The following is a 23,720-nucleotide window of genomic DNA, read 5'->3' as shown; positions in this document are numbered from 1 at the left end:
AAGTATTTCAGGGCACAAATCAGCTATTAACTTCTTCAATTAGTGAATTCTGTTGTGAATATCAACAAACTCCATTTGAGAAGCTGGGTAATGGTTGATCTATAACTAGAAGAAATGTGGGGAGCTTCAGTAGGAAGATTAGTTTAAATTACCCCATATTTGCCAGGAAGTTGATAGTGCTTTTCACCCCCTCATTGTTGAACTTGATCTATTCATTGTGAATATCTTCAGTGTTACTACCTTGATGTATAGCACTCTCAAATTGATCAGGACTTCCCTCCAAAGTTGGACCATGTAGCACTGTGAGTGCTTGGCACTTAAGAGTGTACATGCTCATGTAATTGTATTTATAGTATAGTTGATTTAGAAATTTCTGACCAAAACTTGGCAGCATTTCTTGGTTGGTTAAAAAATGTTTTAAAATATAAATTATTTTTGCTTCATAGAACGAAATATTGAACTCGGAAACTAGTTTTTAAAAAATGCATTTGCTTAGCAAGTACAATGTCTTGGGTTCAATCCCCAGTATCAAAAAGGAAACACACACACACACACACACACACACACACACACACACACACACACTCTCTCTCTCTCTCTCTCTCTCTCTCTCTCTCTCTCTCTCTCTCTCTCTCTCTCTCTCTCACTCTCTCTCATCCCTGATCATAAAAGAAATGCAAATCAAAACAACTCAGATTCTCAACCCAATTAACATTGTGAATTCGAACAACAACAAATGTTGGTAGGGATTTGGGGACAGAGGAACCCTATTGTACTGTTGGTGAGGATATAAACTGGAGGTTGCTTAAAAAACTAAACATAGGGGCTGGGAAGGTGGCTCAGTGGTAGAGCACTTGCCTTGTATGCTCAAGGCCCTGGGTTCGATTCCTCAGCACCACATAAGAAAAAAAAAGCTGGAAGTGGCGCTGTGGCGCAAGTGGTAGAGTGCTAGCCTTGAGCTGAAGAGCTGAGGGACAGTGCCCAGGCCCAGAGTTCAAGCCCCACAACCGGACCCAAAAAAAAAAAAAAAAAACAAAAAAACAAAAAAAAAAAACTAAACATAGATCTTTCCTATGACCCAGCCATACACCAGACCATCTACCCAGAACATCATGAACCAGGATATCATAAAGACACCTGCATATCCATGTTCATTGCTGCACTATTCACAATAGCCAAGGTATGGAAACAGCCCCACAATAAATGAGTGGATCCAAAACCTGTGTTACCTATACACAATGGAATTTTACACAGCCAGTAGAAAGAATAAAATAATGTCATATGTAGGGAAATGGCTGGAACTAGAACAAATCATGTTAAGTGAGGTAAGCCAATCTCAGAGAAACAAATGGCACGTTTTTCTCTGATATAGGAAATTAGATCTGAAATACATTGGGATATGATAAATTATACAGGATACTAAATACAGTGAAAAGAGAATATTCTTAGGAAACAGAAAAGTGCAAATACCTACATGCCTTTCTATATAAAATTATATATAGATATATATCTAGGTAGACAGACAAACAGATAGATAGATCGATCTCAAAGCTGGGTTCTGGTGGCTTATGCCTGTAATCCTAGCTACTCAGGAGGCCGAGATCTGAGGATCACAACTTAAAGCCAGCTGGAGCAGAAAAGCCCATGAGTCTCTTGTCTCCAGGTAACCACCAGAAAACCAGAAGTGGTACTGTGGCTCAAGTGGTAGATCACTTACCTTAAGCTGAAGAGCTCAGGGACAATGCCCAGGTCCAGAGTTCAAGCCCCACGACTAACAAAAAAATAAATAAAATAATATGTATATATTGAAACTCCAAGATTTGGAAATGAGATCTCTTTTTTCAATTTTTAAAATATTTATTTTTTATTCTGTTGATGACTGTCTATTCTTTATGTATGGTATATTCACGTGTATATCTTCTGGAGGGTGTGAAGGAGTGCATAGAATTCAAGGGGAAAGGTGAAAAAGTGCAACAGTGGAGCTCACTTAACACCAATGAAAAGTGAACTGTACAATAAAAAATAGCAGTGAACTCTTCAGGTAAACTACTACCTGACTCATGTTATTGTAATCCCTCTGTATATTACCTTTATAATAACAGTGTAAAATATATATATATATATATATTACCGTAATAAATGCTTTTAGGTGATTTAGAAAACATTGGAAACATATAACTCTGAAAGTTACTTTGGTATATTTTTAATGTATATACATACATTAAAGAGGATAGCTTAAAATTGGTTGCAAATTATGAAGCTTCGCATTTCAGTTTGTCAATATTTTTCAGTTCCAAACATGACTTGTCTATCTCTAGTTTTTTTAATGTTTGATTATGATTCTCTTTTCTCATTTTCAGGCTGAAATAGAGTTATTTGTGAACAGGCTTGATTCAGTGGAATCTGTTCTCCCTTATGAATATACAGCGTAAGTTTTTGGCTTGTTTTTTTATATGAATTTTATGCGTCTCAGGATTTTGTGCATTTAGAACTTTTTGTTTTCTCTTTAGAGTTAGGGATAAATTTATATGTGGTGGTTTTGTTTTGTTTTGTCTTTTGGTTGGTCGTGGGGCTTGAACTCTGGGCTTGGGTGCTGTCCCTGCGCTCTCAGCTCAAGGCAAGCACTCTACCACTTGAGCCACAGCGCCAATTCCAGTTTTCTAGTGGTTTACTAGAAATAAAGAGTCTCATGGACTTTCCTTTCCGGGCTGGCTTTGAACCACAATCCTCAGATCTCAGCCTCGTGAGTAGCTAGGATTATAGACATGAGCCACCAGCGGCCAACTATGAAACAGTTTCTAAATGTTAGTTAGCTTCCAGTTTATTTGCTGCTTAAGAATTTTAACAAAATATGTATTTGCCATAGAAAAAAAGTATACACAAAAAGACTACCCTATAAGAGCCTATATGAAGAAGAGAATACAAAATTTATGAATGGAAGGCCTGTAATTTATATCACTCTTGTAATCTTAAATGCTCTTTCTAATTTTTATCTACCAAAATAAAGGACCATTCCTATTTGAATCTTTGCGGATATTCTTTTCAGAAAACTCAGTGGATTTTTTTATATCCAAGAGGTAGAGATGTACCTTTGGGGAGTCCAGCCCCAATTTTGTTGCTCTTGAGATTTGCTTTCCTCTTAGGAATCTCGATATTCTGTTGTCATTACTGTACTGGCCTTACCTATAACTCCTAATGTCATTTCAGGGTGACCACAAAGCTGCCCTTTAGTTTTTTATGGCAAAGTTGAAATTAGACTGTAACACTGAAATACAAAACTTAAAGTGCATTGGTAATACAAGAAGATTGCAGGGAGAGAACCATGTAGTTGGCTGAACATGCTTCTCTACCTGTTGAATTCCCAGAGGGTCTTTCTAGCTGAGCTGCTTTTACTGAGGCATGGTAGTCAGTATCCTAGGGTGGTGCAGGGTGGTACAGGTAAACTTGATGCATCTTCCTGAAGTGGTTTTTTGTTTTGTTTTTGTTTTTTTTCTTGGTACTGGTTCTATGCTTGAATTCTGGGCTTGGGTATTATTCCTGAGATTTTTGTGCTCAAGATCAGTGCTCTACCACTTGCTCAACAGCTCCATGTTGGCAAAGAGAGAGAGAGAGAGAGAGAGAGAGAGAGAGAGAGAGAGAGAGAGAGAGAGAGAGTTTAACTGGAGGTAAGAGTCTCATGGACTTTCTCAGCCTCTTGAGTAGCTAGGATTACAGCTGTGAGCCACTGACACCTGGCTTGAAATGTTATTTCAACAGAAAGACTTGGCATAGAAAGTCATAACAAAAGGAGTGCCAGCAGGTACCTGTGCTTCATGTCTGCAAGAGGCTGAGATCTGAGGATCACAGTTCAAAGCCAGCCTGAAATTCATGAGAGGTTTTTGTTTTTTGTTTTGTTTTGTTTTGGTTTTTTTTGGTTGGTTGTGGGGCTTAAACTGTAGCCCTGGGCACTATCCCTGAGCTCTTCAGTTCAAGCCACAGCACCAGCTTCCAGCTTTTTCTGTTTATGTGGTGTTGAGGGATTGAACCCAGGGCCTCATGCATGAGAGACAAGCACTCTACTGCTGAGCCACCTTCCCAGCCCCTTATAAGACTCTTTATCTCTAATAAACCACCAAAAAGCCAAAAGTAGAGCTGTGGCTCACATAGTAGAGCACTAGCCTATGAGCATAAAAGCTTGAGGAAGTGCCCAGGCCCAGTGTTCAAGCTCCAGGACTGACACCAAAAACTGGTGGGAGAATACTCTATAAATTTGCTTGGAGAATAAAATTGTAAATGATTTTATAACTGGTGTGAGGAAAAGTAAAGTATAACTTGTTGATTTTCATTAAAATCCTCTAATTTCCATTTCAATAAAATATTTTTTAAAAGTGTTATTTAGACACGAGTGTATTCTGAGGAATAATCTATAATGTTTTGTTTGGGGGAAGTTGTGTTATATGGGACTTTGTTTTTTATTTATTTATCTTTTGGGGGGGTCCAGTCATGGGGCCTGAACTCTGGGCCTGGGCGCTGTCTCTCAGCTCTTCAGCTCAAGGCTAGCGCTCTACCACTTGAGCCATAGCGCCACTTCCGGCTTTTCTTTCTTTTTGCTTATGTGGTGCTGAGGAATCGAACCCAGGGCCTCATACATGCAAGGCAAGCACTCTACCACTGAGCCACCTTCCCAGCCCATATATGGGACTTTGATATAATTTTTTTTTTTTTTGTCGGTCATCGGACTTGAACTCTGGGCCTGAGCGCTGTCCCTCAGCTCTTCAACTCAAGGCTAGCGCTCTACCACTTGAGCTACAGCGCCACTTCCCGTTTTCTGGTGGTTTATTGGAGATAAGAGTTTCACAGACTTTCCTGCCCAGCCTGGCTTTGAACCGGGATCCTCAGATCTTAGCCTCCTGAGTAGCTAGGATTACAGGTGTGAGCCACTGGCGCCCAGCATAAAAATATTTCTTATATAGCTAATCTTTCAATGTTAGCCATATGATTCATATTTCATTGTTTTTCTTTTTAAAATTTGAATATTCTTTTCTCAGGTTTGATTTTTGCCAAGCTTCAGAAGGAAAACGCCCATCTGAAAATCTTGGTCAGGTATTATTTGGGGAAAGAATTGAACCCTCACCATACAAGGTTTGTATTTAATTTTACATAAAAATTCTCTAGTCACAGTTTTTGTTGTTGTTTGTTGTTGTCGTTTTTTATAGTACTGGATTTGAATTGCTTGCTAGACAAGTGCTCCACCACTTGAGCATACCTCTATATCTATTTTTTGCTAGCTATTTTGGAGATAGAATCTAGTGAAGTTTCTGCCCAGGCTGGCGTCTACCTTGATCCTTGAGATTTTAGCTTCCTAGACAGTGTTAGATTTTGACTTTTTGGATTTTTTTTTTTTTTTAAGAAATGCCTAGGATAACTTATCTCTTCAAGGTAAGGGACAGTTTATTTCTTTTGTATCTGTGAATAGTTTCTTAAAGCTACAGTTTAAAGGAATACTTTTTCTTCTTATTACATGTTGTTAAGTCTGTCCTGTAGAATTTTTATACAACTAGTGTTACAAGTGATAAAGAAGTCACATAAAGGACAATATTCAGACATCTTCCCCCCTCCCCTTCCATGTACATCTTATAGGGTGACCAGCCACTTAACTTTTTTACAAAAAGTTGTCCCAACCTTTTCTGTTTGTTCCCATTTATTTTTCAGCAGTATCTATATAGATTTACTCTGTTTCCAGGGATAACACTGCCTGCTCTTCCCTAGTGTTTTGGTTTGTTTGTTTGTTTTTTGACAGTCATCAGAATTGAATCTGGGCCTAAGTGCTGTCCCTGAGTTTTTTTGCACAAGACTAGTGCTCTACAGTTTTGAGCCACAGTGTCACTTCCAGTTTTCAGGTGCTTAATTGCAATAAGAGTTTCATGGACTTTCCTGCCCAGGGCTGGCTTGAACCTCGATCCTCACATTTCAGCTTCCTGAGAAGCTAGGATTACGGGTGTGAGACACTGGCACCCAGCAGCCTTCTTTTTTTTGAAAGCTTATCTGTTTCAACCATTGAAAATAATTTGGAATATCAGTACTGGGGTTTGAACTTAGGCCTCACTCTTAACAGGTAGGTCCTCTACCATTTGAGCCACACCTTCACTCAGATAGTTATCACCAGTTGACTTTGTATAATATAAGGTGTTATCCTCAAAATAGGTACTTCATTTCTAGTCTTGGTGGTACATAGCTGTATCCCAGTTACTTGGGAAGTTAGGAGGCAGTAGAATTTGGGTTCAAGGCCAACCCAGGCACAGTTATGTAAAACCCTATCTTCAAAATAAAATAGAAAGGTTGGGACATATTCAAGTGAGTTCAGTCCATAGTATTGCAAAAAATAAAAATTATATATATACATATGCACATATGTATGTGCATGTATATTATCCTGTTATCTTCCAGAATTATTTTTCCTTTTAAATCTATTATCTTTTAAGCTTGCTATCTTTCCACATTGCTGTCCTGGTCATTTTATATCTGCTCTCTTATTACATAAAAAGTAAAATAGTTTATAATAATAACATTACTATATAGAAAATTAAATGGTATAGAATATAAAATGAAGTCTCTCTTCTCCCCCAGTTCTACTTCAGTTTCTTGTTAATCTTTCCTGAGAAATTCCATATACCTACAAGTTTATGTAAATATAATTAGATTTGCTTATTTACATTTTAATGTATTCTGCACGTCTCATTGTTCCTTTACCTTGTTGCCTGTGTATCTGGGCACATGAAAACATGCATTGTAATAGCTTTAGCTTGACTCTAGGTTTTATTCCTCTGTCTGACCACTGCCTCTCCTGTCTTGTAGTTCCTCCCTTTGTGACTAACCCTTCATTTAGACATCTTGCCTACTTTCTCATCAAGCACACTCATCTTTCTTGGCGTTTTACCTGAGTACCTGTATAGCAGATCCCTGGACCTGGACTGTGACACCCTGGGGAAAAAGACACATCATTATATAAGCTTAATCCACCATGAGTTTATAGTTTTCAATAATAAATAACATCCTCCTCTGCGAGTATTATAGTCTGAAGTTTTCCATTCTGAAAATGTTAATAGTCTTAAATGTTTTCAAAAGATAGTAGAATTGAAGGCCTAATCATGAGGAATGAAGTCAGTATCTGGAGCAGGCAACATGTTAAGTATGGAACATCTCCTTGTGATATTTTGAGAGAGCAATTTCAGGGTTGTTGCATTCTTTTTATAGAAATGATTTTTGCCAGGTGCTGGTGGCTCACGCCTGTAATCCTAGCTACTCAGAAAGCTGAGATATTAGGATCGAGGTTCAAAGCCAGATCGGGCAGGAACATATGTGAGACTTTTTTTTTTTAATTTTTATTTATTTTTATTGTGAATACGTGAGACTCTTACCGCCACTTAACCACCAGAAAACCGGAAGTAGCTCTGTGGCTTAAGTGGTAGAGCACTTGCCTTGAGCTGAAGAGCTCACGGACAGCACCCAGGTCCAGAGTTCGAGACCCACAACCAACAAAGAGTGATTTTCAGGCATATTTATTAAATTGTACAATCAAGACAAATATTCTAGTAGTCTCTTAGTCCTGTCTGTTTATGTGTTGGCCTTGAGAAATTTCAGCAACCTCAATAATGAAGCTCAGTGACATGAAGAAAAACAGCAGGGGTCGCTAGCAGCACACACATACAGCCCATATCTGCAATACAGCCTATATCCGCAGTAAGCAGGAATGAATCCACAAAATACTCAAACCCATTTGTGAACTCTTATCCTTCAGGGCAGTTGCCAGAGGCAGATTAGTGCCCATAGTGGGACATCATTCTGGGCATTTCTGTTTATGTGGAAAGACTATGCTTATACATACCCATGACTCTCTCATTTTAATCCCTTGTCCTTAGGATTTTGAGCAGAAGGCATGCTTTAAAATGGAGGAAGATACATGTCTAATAGTTTGCCAAAGTTAGGACTGTATAAAAAGAAAAACAGAAGGTGTGTCTATAAATGGAGAAAGATAATGCATCTAACATTTTCCCCAAGTTGCACCAAAAATTTTAGGATCAAAGTTGATGTTAAATTCTTTAATTCTCAATCTTAAAGGAACAGAGTACACACTCTTAAGACCAAGTCATAAGATGGACTGAGAGACCAGATTTTTCTTTCTAAACTAGCCATAGATGTACTGAGCAATATATATATATATATATATATATATATATATATATATATATATTTTTTTTTTTTTTTTTTTTTTTTTTTTTTTTTTTTTTTTTGTCGGTCGTGGGGCTTGAACTCTGGGCCTGGGCGCTGTCCCTCAGCTCTTCAGCTCAAGGCGAGCGCTCTACCACTTGAGCTACAGCGCTACTTCCGGTTTTCTGGTGGTTTATTGGAGATAGGAGTCTCACGGTCTCTCCTGCCCGGGCTGGCTTTGAACCACGATCCTCAGATCTCAGCCTCCTGAGTAGCTAGGATTACAGGCCTGAGCCACCAGCGCCCGGCTGAGCAATATTTTTATCTCATTTGTAATTCTTATTTTCAATGACTTTTACATTATTTTAGATCTGCAGAAAAATAATAGTAACAACCAGCAACAAAACAAAACCCCAAATCTAGGTTGTCATATTTTTATCTTTGTTTAAGTAAAACAAACAAAAAAAGTAATATATATTATGTGAAACTGGGGCCACGTCTTAGGAGAATCAAAAAAAATCTCAAGTTTAACCACTCATTCATTCACTCAGTTAACACATTTTTTTGATATCTTTTGTGTGGCAAGGACAATTGTAAATGTGGATGCAATAGGCAAGAATCTGTGTTGTCAGTGTTTTGTTCTTAATAGGAAAAGGAAACAGACAACTAAAACTTAGAATAGTGACTGTAGAAAGAACTACTGAAAATAAGTCAGGGGAAGTAGACATGGAATTTGCATTTTTAAAGAGGCTTACCAGGAAAGATGACATTTAAAAATGTAAATTTAAAGTCTTACTGAGAAGGTGACATTTGAATAAAAGACTTGAGAGTAATAGGAGAATAAACCTGTGAACACCTGGGGAAAGGTGTTCCAGGTAAGGAGAGTGGCAAATGCCAAGGTCTCAAGGTATGAGCTCACCTGGTGTGTTGAAGAAATAAAAAAAGTCAGTAAACTTGGGCAGATGAGGACATAGAGACTTGCAGATGAGGGCAAAAATATAAAAGGACCATGTCATAGAATGACTAAAGGCCAATATGAATACTTTGGCCTTGGACTAGGAATATATCTCAGTGGTAGAGTGTTTGCCTCATGTTTCCAAGGCCCCCGAGGTCCAATTCTCAGCAGTGAAGGAGGCAGAAAAAGCATTTCTGTGTTCACATCTGAGTAAGAGTGAAGGTTTTGTTTTTTTTCAGGGTCGCTCTGATAAAAGAGAATGAATGTTGAGGATGGATTGTGGTAGTTCCAAAAGAAAAGCTAAGGGTCCAGTTAGGAGATTTCACAGCCATTTACATATAGAATCTGATAATGGCTTAAGCCTTTAGGTTTTGACAGATTAGTACAGCAAATTGAGAGAAGAGCAAAAGACCTCATGGAATAAGTTGCTGATTACTCATACTGATCATTCTGTCTACTCAGGAGACTGAGATCTGAGGATCTCAGTTTGGAGCCAGTCTGGATAGATAAATCTGAGAGACTCCTATCTCCAAATAACTAACTAACTAAGTAGAACTGCTGGAGCACCAGCCATGGATAAAAAAAAGCCAAGAGAGAATTTGAGATCCTGAGTTCAAGCCCCAGTACCATCCTCCTCCTCCAAAAAAGAAAATCTTTCAAGGAGGGAAGAAAGTCCATTAAAGGAGTGAGGAACAGTGAAAGATTCAAGGCCTACTTGATAATTACTTGAGCCACATTCTCAGTCCTTTTGGTCTTTTTTTCAAGTAGGGTCTTACGTTAACTTTCCTTGGGTCAGCCTCATTCTGATCTACCTCCCAAGTAGCTGAGGTTACTAACGTGTACCACCATGTCCAGCTCACATTTGTTAATAAGACACGTAATAAAATTACCATTTCATAAATGTCAGTTAACATACTAGGTGTTTTGCAGATGTTTAAGTCAATGAATCTAAAAAGAATCACTAAACCCATTTTTGCCAGAGTTTGTACCGAGGTCTGAGTAAAGATTGATATTTGATTTAATGACAGCCACAGAATTACTCCACAGAGGTTTTTGTTTTGTTTTGTTTTTTTGGGGGGGGGTTGTTTTTTGTGGGTCGTGGGGGCCTGAACTCTGGGCCTGGGCACTGTCCTTGTGTTCTTCAGCTCAAGATTAGCACTCTATCACTGGAGACACAGGGCCAATTCTGGCCTTTTCTGTTTATGTGGTGCTGAGAAATCGAACCCAGGGCCTCATGCATGCAAAGCAAACACTATCACTGAGCCACCTTCCCAGCCCACTCTACAAAGTTTTAAATCTACAGTAGTTAAAATTGCAATAAAACATTTTCCTAAATACATTTTATCTTACTTTACTTGAATATATTCAAGTAAGACAATGCTGGGTTTGGGTTTTATAAGGAAAATTTGATTCCCTTGAGAGTTAATAGCATTTTCATATCATTAATTAAATACAATAAACCCATAACTAAAGAGGATTTAAAATTCCCAACTAAACATAAAAGTACGTTGTGATTAAGTAAATTTTCTCCAGCTCTCAACTTGTTCTAAGTGATAATCACAAGAAAAAAAAAGGGGAGACTGAAATTATTAAAATGAAAAACTGGCTGGGAAGTTGGCTCAGGGGTAGAGTGCTTGCCTCTCATGCATGAGGCCCTGGGTTCAATTCCTCAGTACTACATAAGAAGGAAAAAGCCGGAAGTGGCACTGTGGCTCAAGTGGTAGGGCACTTGCCTTGAGCTGAAGATCTGAGGAACAGAGCCCAGGCCCAGAGTTCAGCTCCCACGACCAACAAAAAAAAGAGAGAGGGGAAAAAAAATGAAAAGCTTATGGAAAGAGATGTGATGACTTGAAGTTTTTGGAGAAGCAGTAAGATTGAAATTTAAATTTGATCTGTGAAGGATTTTAAAATGTGTATTACCGATATTGATGTACTAATACTTTATCATAGCTTTAAGAATCTAAATATTTTTCCTAATGTACCTTTTACCTTTTTTTTATACAGTTTATGTTTAACAAGGTGGAAACCTGTAAGCTTGTTTGTACGAAAACATACCATACAGAGAAAGCTGAAGACAAACAAAAGTTAGATTTCTTGAAAAAGAGCATGTTACTGAATTATCAGCATCACTGGTAAGACATGGAGATTTTAGCATTGGGGCTTTTTCAAGATGAAAACATCTCTATTTTCATGACTCCAAATTATTTCATAGACTGTATAAAACAGCAAATTAATTGATTTCCTTTCTTGTGATCATAGCATGAAGTATAGTGACTTTTACTTATCAGAACATGATTAAAATTAGTAACACACAGTATCATCTTTTAATTGCTTAGATTACTGCTATAGCTGGTACTTCTTTTGGTAAATGGGCCTAGTACATAAAATACTTGTTTTTGTTCATGTGTATTTAAGGGGAGCATAGTTCTGTTTAATATTTTATAAGTAGTGTCAAACCATGGTAGAACTTTAACAAGTTTCTTACCAGTCTGTGTTAAAATGAAAAGTACTTAAAACTATTGTATTTTTGTTTTTAAAAAGACCAACAACTGTGCTTATTATTCAGTATTCAAACATAGAGTTTGCAAGAGGCTCTCAAAATCCACCCTTTTAAGCCTTACCGTTAAAGATAATTTTGCTTACAAATGCTTACATCTTACATGGAATCAAGGTGGGTGTATATTTTGCCCCTTTAGAAAGTATAAGGTGCTAGAAGAGGGGACCAGGAGGACTATCTTTTCATTTTCTTTGAATGTCTTGTTGGTGTCTTGGCTTGAACTATTTGCCTGCCCCAGGGAGGTTAGGAGCATCAGTTGAAACTAAAGTCCTATGGTGCACAAATTCTTAGGAGCCTGTCCTTCCCATTTGACCATTCCCTCAAAGGACTGCTGAGGAGAGCAACCTCTGGACATTTGCTCATCCATGAACTAGCATGGCTGGACAAGTTTGTTCTGGTCAACAAACCTAGGCAACATGTACTTGAGCCCCATAGAATAATGTTCCCGTATGCAGGTGGGACTCTGGTGGAAGAAGAGGGGGAACAGAGTTATCAGAAACTTGGCTGTTACTCTCATATCAGCAGCTCTTCTACTCCTCATGTCTTTGGTTTACGCCAAACTAAGAGCTCTCCTGCCCACATAAGATAGTGTGGGTATACATTTAATTACTGAGTAAATGTGATTTTGGATGCATGTATATTCTTAAATGATATTCTTCCTGGTGTTTTGACTTTTCTTTTTTTTTCTTCAAATGTTAGCTCTCTTGCCAGGTGTTGGTGGCTCATACTTATAATCCCAGCTACTCAGCAGGCTGAGATCTGAGGATCATAGTTCAAAGCCAGCCTAGACAGCAAAGTCCTAGAGACTCTTCGGTTAACCGCCAGAAAACCAGAAGTGTCACTGTGACTCAAAGTGGTAGAGTACTAGTCTTGAGCATAAAAGCTCAGGCACTCAGGCCCTGAGTTCAAGCCACACAGCCAACAAAAAGGGGAAAAAAATAGCCCTCTTTACTCTCATTTACTCTAAGAGCACCTGACTCATTGACTGAATACAAGAATGACTCTAGGCCTTTGGGGTGATTTTAGCTCTCTTACACCCTTCTGGGTAAGTGACACTATTTAGAATCTAGCTCCTGAAGATAATAGAAGCAAAGGCTGGGGGTGTAACCATGGTGTAGAGCATTTGACTAGCATGTGTAAAACCCTAGGTTCCATCCCAGCACCAGTACTACAAAAGGGAAGAAGAAACAAAGGAGAAGTAGCTCTTTAGTAGTCTCTATCCAGGAAAGTATTGAGAAATCTTTTTTTTTTATTTATTGTGAAAATCTTTTAAACTAATTAGTGATATAATTAACCTGGGTCCTATTTTGATGCCAAGATAATAATAATAAGAGTAAATAATGTTAAATGATTTATGAATAATGAAGAATTTACAGTAGTAAAATTTATTAAGCAACTTGTAATAGGTATATCACTTGCAAACTTAAACTAGTGTACCTTACAAAAACTAGAGAGCCAGGCGCAGGGGCTAAGTCAGCCTGGGCAGGAAAGTCCGTGAGATTCTTATCTCTGATAAACTGTCAGAAAACCAGAAGTGGTGCTGTGGCTCAAGTCAAGTGGTAGAATGCTGGCCGTGAGCTGATGAGCTGAGGGATAGTGCCCATGCCCAGAATTCAAGCCCCACAACTGACAACAAAAAGTAGACTGTGAAATACTTGTGATTGAATGGAATTGGAAAAGTTTATATTCCAAATCTAAATCCATTAACCAAAAAAGAAAGAACCTAAACCATAACCAGAAATGGGGAAAACACTGATTCATAATGATGAGTTATTAAAACTATTGGTTTAGTGTATTTCTGTCTTGACTTATTTTAAAAGGTTCTTACAATGGAACTTGATTTTAAGCATGGATAGCATGTGGCAGAGCTTAAATATGTATTCAGGAACTTGAAAGACCTTCAGCAGAACTACATTCTGTACAGGAATTTTATTGTGAATGTAGTATATTTTATTTTATCCTTTGTACTAAATTGCTTTAAAGAGAGAATAATCATTTTCGAAATTGTAAAGCAATGCATGACTATGAAACTTACAAGCAATACAGGAAAATAGTAAGTAAAACAAACAAGAATCTTCTACCACTCACAGATTTTAAGTCCTCTTCCCTCCCAAGAAGTAGTACTATTCTCATACGTGCTTTTTATTTTTCTTTGTATTCACAACTATGTAAAAGTATGTGTAGGTCTTTAAAATAACAGCTGAAGTATTGTATACATTATTCTGCCTTTTGCTCATCTCATTTAAGAAATTATTACTAGCGTTTTTCTAGGTTGAGCATAGCATCTCTGTAGATCTATCTTTACCTCATCGTTTTGTATACTTGTATGAATGTACTGTAATTTTTTCTTCATAACAGATTAACATGTATGTATTCATGTCCCTTCTTATGAAAAAGAGTTAATCACAGTTATTTTTTAATTTAAATTGTTGAGAACTTTTTTCCTTACTTGGGACATGAAAACATGATTCAAGAATCTTTAAGAGTACCCTGTCTAAGCTGCTCTGTGATTCCAGCAAAAAGCACCCAAATTCCCTTCAATTGTGCTCTTCATGATTTGTGATTATACTTCTTCCCTAAGTTTACACATTTTTATAATGTGTGTTTCTGGGGATCAAATCTAGGACATTGCCCATACAAGACAAGTGCTCCACCACTGAGCTACATAGCCTACACTCAATTCTTTATGTCTTTTTTAACAAATAAAAAAATATTCAGCTAGTTATAAGTACATGTAACTTTTCAGTTTCATAGAACCCTATATAGCTTGCTGGGCTGACAGTTTGCAATGAGTGTATCAATTGTAGATTTACCCTATTCTGATTTAACAAGAGAAAAAAAAAACAAAAAATGGACTGGTAATGATTTTGCAGTTGTTGGAAAGTTCATGATTTCAAACCTGAAGATATTTTATCCCAAATCCTACTTAAGTTAGCAAAGAGAAATAAGGTGCCATTCTGAAAGGTTCAAAATCCTAGTGAATAGGGTAAATTCACTCATGTTAAAATCAGCCAGCTGGGCACTGGTGGTCACACTTGTAATCCTAGCTACTCAGGAGGCTGAGATCTGAAGATTGTGGTTCAAAGCCAGCCTTGGCAGGAAAGTCTATGAGACTCTTATTTCCAGTTAACCACCAGAAAACTGGAAGTGGCGCTGTAGCTCAAGTGGTAGAGCACTTCCCTCTTGCTGAATACCTCAGGGACAGCACCCAGGTTCAGAGTTCAAGACCCACTACCAACCAAAAACAACAACAACAACAACAACAAAGCCACCCAGCATGACTTAAATGCCAATTCTGGGTATTCTAATCTGATGAGAAACTTTTTTTTTAATATAGAATATTGGAGTCTTTATTACACATTTAACAGGCTGCAGGCAGCCAGTTGTTACAAAGTCCTACAGCATATAAATACACATAACACAGCTAGGAAACAGGCTAAAGAGGAAAGAAAGAACAAAAACAATACCAAACAATCCAATTCAGCTCCAGTGGAGAGCTGAATTGAGAGGTCATGATGACTGCAGGAGAGCCAGGAAAAAGGCACAGGACATGATCACGGAGACACATGTGGCATGGCGTCCCTGATGAGAAACTTTTATAAATAATTTATTGGGAAACTGAGTCATTCTTAAGTGAAGTTTGATTAGTAAAAGTATTTCAAGGAGAGTTCCCAGATGATAAAGGGAAGTCATGAGAACTACCTCATGGTAAAAAGTTGTAGTCAACCATTCAGCTTTTAATTGTGCAAGTCTCCTTCTCATATTCTTTTCCTCTTGCAGATTACAACAATTAAACACTTCGATGCTAGGAATTCAAATAAACACTGCTTCCTGAACTTCAAAAATATAGTTATTATTTCAAAGGCTTTGTTGTTTTTTAAATGAATTCTAAAATGATATATAAGATAGTTGCTTTAAAAAAAAAACAGCTTGTCCCTGAATTCCTCATTTTGTAACTAGCACTATAGTTTTTATGTAGTACTTTCTCTCTAGTATGACAACATAAAGGTATTATATCTGGTTTATATATATTCATGAACTGATTTTCATTCACTGTCTAAAAAAATTAAAGCAATTAACTGATTCTTTAGGCCCCTAGAAAATCTGAATTATTTATTTTATATAACATTTTTTTATAGAATTGTTTTATGTTTCTAATATTTTACAGTCTTTTCATTGGAGTTAGTAGCCTGCTGGTTACAATAATAAGCAACTTAATAGTATAGGTGATTCTAAAACTTGGTACATTGGGTGCTAATAGCATTTTAATGTGACGAGACATGTTTTATTAGGCCATTAATGTACACCTTGGGTGAATATACAATCATAATTTTGCTTCCTAAGGCATACATTAATTAACAAATAAAACATGCCCTGGAGTGTTGTCTTATGACTGTAATATAGCTAGTATGTTGTGACTAATTTCTTTTATTTGTATCCTGCAGTGTGTTCAGGGCAAAGGGGACCACATGCTCGGACTTTGATGTAGTTATACAGTACCATAGAACCTTATTCTTTATTTTTATGCTTTTTTTTTAAAGGTTCTTTATAGCATTATAGCAGTATCTTTTAGAAATCACTGATGTATAATTTTAACAGATACTACTATAATTTTCACTTTCTTACTTGGCCCTTTAGTTGGATAACTTCCCTTATTGTAGTTATATTATCCTTTTTATTGAACTACCTGAGTAATAAACACCACTTCTATAATATTCAATTATGGTTCCCAATGAACTAGATATATTGCTTTGGATCTATTTAAATCTTTGAATGTTAAGGTAAATTATACTTAGGTGTCTAGATAACACCATAAATTAGCAGTTACAGGTATTTATACAACTTAACTACTTAAGTTTGTAGTTTCAAAGAAGCTGTAAAATTTTTCTTTACTACAATGTATCATATTAGTATAGTGTTACTTCTTGTACACTATCAGATATCAAAGTTCTTTGTGGTTTTGGAATCTTAAGGAATTTACGTGTTTATATCTTAGAGAGTAATGAACTTTGATCTAGGCAGTAATTCTAGTCATGTCTGCTGGGTTCTCTACTAACTCGACTCATTTCTGTACATAGGATTGTGGATAATATGCCTGTGACCTGGTGTTATGATGTTGAAGATGGTCAGAGGTTTTGCAATCCTGGATTTCCCATTGGCTGTTACATTACAGATAAAGGTCATGCAAAAGATGCCTGTGTTATTAACGTAAGTTTGTAAGAAAGTCTGTACTGCTTTTTACAACAGATTTTTTAGGAAGAGAATTCAGTCTTTTCTTGAAGGTTGAATAATATTAATTTAAATACAGATTATTTATGTTTACAAAATGAGTGCAAATCAAATATCGTAAAGTTCAGGTATTTAGATCATAGGCTTCAACCAGATTAATAAAGTGTAAATTTAATTCTGGGATTAAAATAATACACATTTGGTTCAACATTTACTAAAGTATTTCTTGTATCCGAAAGGGCTAGGACTTTGTTTTACCTCTGTTAAAAGTTAAATACCTAAATCTTATACATAAAAAATGTAAACCATGAAATATCACAAAGGCCCCATTATAAATTTATGAAATCTGTATTTCAGGTTAGTAGTGTACATTTTTAAGTACTATCTCTTTTTTATCTTTTTTATTGTAATACTACCTCTCTTTAAAGCCATTATTGAACAGTTAAAACTGGATTCATATAACAGACATAAATATAGAAAGTAATTAAAGTTATTGGTGATAAGGACTGGGCATGGTGGCTCACTTACATAATCCTAGGTACTTAGGAGGCAGAGATCAAGAAGATTGTAGTCTGAGGCTAGTCCTGGGCAAAAACATGGGACACTATTTGAAAATAACTAAAACCAAAAGGGGATGATATAATGGTTCAGATGACAAAATATCCTGAATACATAAAAAATACCCCAGTAACTTAAACATGCAAGCAGGTGAATCAGTGTTATTATAATAGTAACATCCTGATTTACTGTGTATGTGGCGTGGGCATATGTGTGTTCCTGTCTGTAGTGGGGCTTGAATTCAGAGCCAGAGCACTGTCCTTTAGCTTTTGCACTCAAGGTTGGTATTCTTCTACTTTAGCCACAGCTTCATTTACCGCTTTTATTTTTTTTAATTTGGTAGTTAATTAGGGATAAGTCTCATGATCTGAGATCCCCAGATTTCAGCCTTTTAAGTTACTAGGATTACAGATATGAACCATCAGCATCTGGCCTGATTTATTCTCTTAATGAAGAGCTTGATCATGAAATTTTTTTATAGATTAATGCTTTTATGAGAATCTGAGGGGACATTGAATAATTTAGGTTATTGGTTTAGTCAAAAGTTAACAAAGTTTTAGGGAGGGAATATTTTAAATGTTTATGGTTTAAGCTTGTTTATAATGTTTCACATAAATTAATTTTGTTAATTTTATTACAAATAAAAAGCTAGAGAATACTAGGTTTGTGTTTCAGTATTTATTCAATTTTATGTAAAAATTATAATTTTAAAAAGCACAGTATATCCTTTCCTAATTAAATTTTGTCTTTACATAAGAGTTGTGGTTAAGGGGCTGGGAAGGTGGCTCAGTGGTAGAGTGCTTGCCTTGCATGCTTGAGGCCCTGGATTCGATTCCTCAGTACCACATAAGCAAAAAGGAAAAAAAAAAAAGCCGGAAGTGGTGCTGTAGCTCAAGTAGAGCGCTAGCCTTGAGCTGAAGAGCTGAGGGACAGTGCCCAGGCCTAGAATTCAGGCCCCCACGACCGAACCAAAAAAATAAAATAAAATAAAAAAAGAGTTGTGGTTAAAACTTAGGCATAATAATGGGAAAGAGAGGCTGGGAAGGTGGCTCAGTGGTAGAGCGCTTGCCTTGCATGCATGAAGCCCTGGGGTCGATTCCTCAGCACCACATAAGCAAAAAGTAAAAAAGCTGGAAGTGGCACTGTGGCTCAAGTGGTAGAGCGCTAGCCTTGAGCTGAAGAGCTGAGGGACGGTGCCCAGACCCAGAGTTCAGGCCCCATGACCAGGCCCAAAATAATAATAATAATAATAATAATAATGGGAAAGAATTAAAATTTTATACAGGTTTAAATTTTCTTAATTATAGTGCATTTTAAGGTTTTTTTTTTTGGGGGTCCGGTCATGGGGCCTGAACTCTGGGCCTGGGCGCTGTCCCTCAGCTCTTCAGCTCAAGGCTAGCGCTTTACCACTTGAGCCACAGCGCCACTTCCGGCTTTTTTCTTTTTGCTTATGTGGTGCTGAGGAATCGAACCCAGGGCTTTGAGCATGCAAGGTGAGCACTCTACCACTGAGCCACCTTCCCAGCCCCTTTTAAGGTTTTTTTTGTTTGACTCGTGTAGTCAATTTTCTACCTTTAACTAATTTCTGTTCTACAGTCAGAATTCCATGAAAGAGATACCTTTTACATCTTCAACCATGTTGACATCAAAATATACTATCATGTAGTTGAAACTGGGTCCATGGGAGCAAGATTAGTAGCTGCTAAACTTGAACCAAAAAGGTAACTATACACATCAATAAAAATGCAAATAAATACATGAAATTAGGTACAAAGAGTAAGTATTTGGAAACCAATTAACTTATTCTTTAATCATTATCCTGATAGTTGAGGATTGATTGTGACTAAACCTCCCATTAGTATGATGTTACTGAGTATCTTAGTTATTAGTACTTTGTCATAGTAAGTGGTTAGGCCACTTTGTGAATTAATCCTTTGGCTTGGAGAACATAAGCAGTTATCTCAGATTTCCTTATACAGTGGAAGGAGCACTGACTTAGTGATATATGACTCTCCTTGTGAGAGGTCCAAGGGAGACTCTGTGCCAGTACCTGAAAAGCTATTGAAAGAGCATCTTAAAAGTCGTTAGGGGTATTAATATGTTTTGATATTTTGGTTGAGTGTTAAATATGATTGTTCCTTCATTGGTATAGCTGCTTTTTCACATTACTAGTGATAAAGATAAGCTAGGCTCCTTTTGTGGCATTTTCATTCTTAAGATTATTTAGCCAGGGGAAGGTGGCTCAATGGTAGCATGCTTGCCTCTCATGCATGAGGCCCTGAGTTCAATTCTTCAGCACCACAAAAACAGAAAAAGCAGAAGTGGCACTGTGGCTTAAGTGGTAGAGCTCATGCCTTGAGCTGAAGAGCTGAGGCCCAGAATTCAAGATCCACGACCGACAAAAAAAGACTATTTAGCCAGGTACAGTGGTGTGTACCCAGCATTTAGGAGGCAAGATGGAAGGGTCACTTGTGCCAAGAGTTCAAAACCAATTTGGGCAACGTAGTTCCGGGCCTTGACTCAAAAAAGAGATGGTCAAGTTTACTCATAATTTTGACATACATAATTAAGCCTACTGTTTATATGAAGTAAATATTTATACTGTTAAATGTGACATGAATAATTTCATCTTTAATGACCAGCAGCATTGTGAAATATGTACAGAATTTCTAGTCTTTATTTTACCCTATTTTCTGAACTGTATTTTTAATGGCATCTTGCCAAAAATGTTTTTCCCCACAGCTTCAAACATACTCACATAGATAAACCAGACTGCTCTGGACCCCCCATGGACATAAGTAACAAAGCTTCTGGGGAGATCAAAATTGCCTACACTTATTCTATTAGTTTTGAGGTAAGTTTGTTTTTATCTTCAGTGTAACTCAGAAATTGATTTTAAATTAATATTACTTAAACTAATTAAAATATTAATGATTAAGCTCATTAAATGTGCTGATTTTTAGAATAATTCATCAGTCTGCTAGGCAGCATAATACATCTTGAAACAAAGCTTTAGTGTAAATAAAAAGGTACAGAAAATAAGAGAATTGAGCCTGATTTCTATTATGCCAAGGGATACATGTAAGACAGTAGGTAGAATACACCCTAGAAGCATTTGGAAAACAATTTAATTTAAAAAATAAGGATTTAAATTTCCTTTCAGTAAATTTTCTTAGGAAATTGAAAAAAGTGGTTTTTTTTCATTGGGGAGAGAAGTTCCTTAAAATAAAAGGTGGTAAGCCGGGCGCTGGTGGCTCACGCCTGTAATCCTAGCTACTCAGGCTGAGATCTGAGGATCACGGTTCAAAGCCAGCCCAGGCAGGAGAGACTGTGAGACTCCTATCTCCAGTAAACCACCAGAAAACTCAAGTGGTAGAGCGCTCGCCTTGAGCTGAAGAGCTGAGGGACAGCGCCCAGGCCCAGAGTTCAAGCCCCACGACCGACAAAAATAAATAAATAAAAAATATAGTGTGGTGTTTAATGTCCCATATTGTGTTTAGTTGTGCAAGGCCAACACAATAGACTGTTTGTATTTCTAGGAATTAAAAGTTTAATATGACATTGGCCAGATGGTCAGTATACCTTGATTTAAGTCTGATTAGTTGTCCCATAGATACAAAGTAGAGTAAGTTCCTAGCAAGGCACCCATAGCTCACACCTCTAATCCTAGCTGCTCAGGAGGCTGAAATCTGAGGATCACAGTTCAAAACCAGAAAAATCCATGAGACTCTTTTCCCAGTTAAGCACCAGAAAACTGGAGGTGGAGCTGTGGCTCTAAGTGGTAGGTTGCTAGCCTTAAGCAAAAGAGCTCAAGGACAGTGCCCAAGCTCTGAGTTGAAGCCCCAGGACTGTCACAAAAAAAAAAATAAAGTAAACAAGTTCCATTCAGTTATTTTCTAAGAAATTAGCAGTATAGATTTAACAATTGACATTGAATAATATACCTTTATTAGCTATAATTTAAAGCAAAACTTTTAAAACATTTTCATGTAAGTATTGTAGATTTTTGTTTGATTGTTTGTTTGTTTTTTGTCGTGGGGCTTGGGCGCTGTCATGCTCTTCAGCTCAAGGCAAGCGCTCTACTACTTGAGCCACAGCACCATTTCCAGTTTTTGGTTAGAGCAAATCTTAATCTCCTTGAATTTCATTACCAACCCAAGTTATGCTATTAGAAATTACAAAGTGTTGAGTGAAGGGAAGGGCAAGCAGTTGCAAGGAAGTTTGCATTCCTAACGTGCATTGTCAGCAGATTGTAAAAGATTCTTTTCCTTTCCCCTTCCAGGAAGATAAAAATATCAGATGGGCATCTAGATGGGACTATATTCTGGAGTCTATGCCTCATACTCACATTCAGTGGTTTAGGTAAGAGTATAGAGTTGATCTGATTTTGGCTTTTTACTTTGTTCCTTTCAACATTTCATTTCCTCTCTAATCCTCTCTAGTATACTCAGAAGTCTGGATTTGGATTCAGATCTTTCTTTTTTTTTGGGGGGGGGGGTCCGGTTGTGGGGCCTGAACTCTGGGCCTGGGCTCTGTCCCTCAGCTCTTCAGCTCAAGGCTAGCACTCTACCACTTGAGCCACAGTGCCACTTCCAGCTTTTTTCTTTTTGCTATGTGGTGCTGAGGAATCAAACCCAGGGCCTGGGGAATGCAAGGCAAGCGCTCTACCACTGAGCCACCTTCCCAACCCAGATCTTGGCTTTTAAGTGTTATGAGTTATTTGTCAGGGGAGTCTATTCCTTAAGTTGGTTTCTGAATCTAAAAGTACTTACCTTATAAAAGGAATGTGGAAGGAGATAATGGGATAGAGCATCTTTGGACATCACTGGCTGTCATACAAGGGTGTTCATTGTAGAGGCTGCTGTTAAACAGTGATTATTCTCTCCAAAGTGTGACTCAACCCTTTGCATAATGCTATCACTTCCTCTTTCTACTTGACTAATATTTTTGACACTCACTAATTTACTGAGTAAATTTGTTCTGCAAGAAGTTTCTTAATGTGTGTTCTGTAATGATTTAGGGTCATAGTTATTTAATAATATTAACGATGAACAAAAACAATTCTAGTTTTAAATTGTAAAACTGTAGGGCTTGGAGATAGTAATTCAGTGACAGGGCACTGCCTAGAATGTTTGAGCTCTTGGGTCAGTCACCAACACCACAAAATTTAAAAATGGAATATAGTAACATATGCCTCTAATCCCAGCTACTCAGGAGAATAAGGTAGGAAGATTACAAATTTAAAGGTAGTCTGGGCAACTTGGAAAGAAATATCTCAAAAGAAGGAATTATAATAAATATGTAATGCTCTGTATTTGCTAGAAGGAAACATGGGAAAACATAGTCATTGAATTTGTTGGGTATTAGGTAGTTTATATTGTCATTGTGATTAATGCTATTTCAGTATTACTCAATAGACAAATTTTTGACACTGTTTTTAAGCTGTTCTATTGATTAAGTTACAAGTTAAACATGATATGCTTATTTCTAGCATAATGAATTCCCTGGTCATTGTTCTCTTCTTATCTGGAATGGTAGCTATGATTATGCTACGGACATTGCATAAAGATATTGCCAGATATAATCAGATGGATTCCACGGTGAGTAAGTGAAAACATTTTATCTGCTTAGTTTTGGGTCTCTAAAGACAATCTTTATTGTCACTTATGAGAAAGTTGAAAGTATAGCTTTAAAATCTGCATTTTGAGAAAGTTGAAAATACAGCTTTAAAATCTGCTTTTAAAATACTCTGCTCAAAAGTTATCTTCACATTTTCAAATAAGAAAGTGATACTTTGTCTGGTGCCGGTGGCTCATGCCTGTATTCCTAGCTACTCAGGAGGCTGAGATCTGAGGATCATGGTTTGAAGCCAGTCCAAGCAGGAAACTCTGTGAGACTCTTACCTCCAATAAACTACTCAAAAAAAAAAAAAAAAAAAAAAAAAAAGCCCAAGTGGTAAAAAGAAGTGTCCAAGCCCAGAGTTCAAGCCTCAGACTGGGCCAAAAAAAAGAAAAGAAAATGATACTTAACCAGATGCTCATGCCTGTAATCCTAGCTACTCAGGAGGCTGAGATGAGAATAATGGTTCAAAGCCAGCCACTGGGGCAAGAAAAGTCCATGAGACTCTTATCTCCAATTAACTACTAGAAAACCAGAAGTGGTGTGATGGCTCAAGTGGTAGAGCGCTCCCCTTGAACTGAAGAGCTTAGGGACAGCGCTCAGGCATAGAGTTCA

At 37.2% G+C, this 23,720-nt stretch overlaps 1 protein-coding gene across 1 annotated transcript in view; it reads left to right on the top strand.

Moving 5' to 3' along the window:
• The window catches only part of Tm9sf2 (transmembrane 9 superfamily member 2), a 59,854-nt gene that overhangs the window by 11,208 nt on the left and 24,926 nt on the right, over positions 1 to 23,720 (top strand). The window contains exons 2-9 of the mRNA XM_070002687.1: positions 2,361 to 2,428; positions 5,028 to 5,121; positions 11,147 to 11,274; positions 16,778 to 16,907; positions 19,083 to 19,207; positions 20,229 to 20,340; positions 21,769 to 21,848; positions 22,978 to 23,086. Of these exons, the coding sequence (XP_069858788.1) occupies positions 2,361 to 2,428; positions 5,028 to 5,121; positions 11,147 to 11,274; positions 16,778 to 16,907; positions 19,083 to 19,207; positions 20,229 to 20,340; positions 21,769 to 21,848; positions 22,978 to 23,086 (846 nt within the window). The remainder of the gene's footprint in view (positions 1 to 2,360; positions 2,429 to 5,027; positions 5,122 to 11,146; positions 11,275 to 16,777; positions 16,908 to 19,082; positions 19,208 to 20,228; positions 20,341 to 21,768; positions 21,849 to 22,977; positions 23,087 to 23,720) is intronic.

The sequence above is a fragment of the Dipodomys merriami genome, unplaced genomic scaffold, assembly GCF_024711535.1.
Source record: "Dipodomys merriami isolate MVZ:Mamm:240054 unplaced genomic scaffold, mDipMer1.0.p SCAF_6, whole genome shotgun sequence".
NCBI classification, from domain to species: domain Eukaryota; kingdom Metazoa; phylum Chordata; class Mammalia; order Rodentia; family Heteromyidae; genus Dipodomys; species Dipodomys merriami.
Note: the sequence above shows the minus strand (reverse complement) of the source record. Positions and strands in the feature narration are given on the sequence as shown.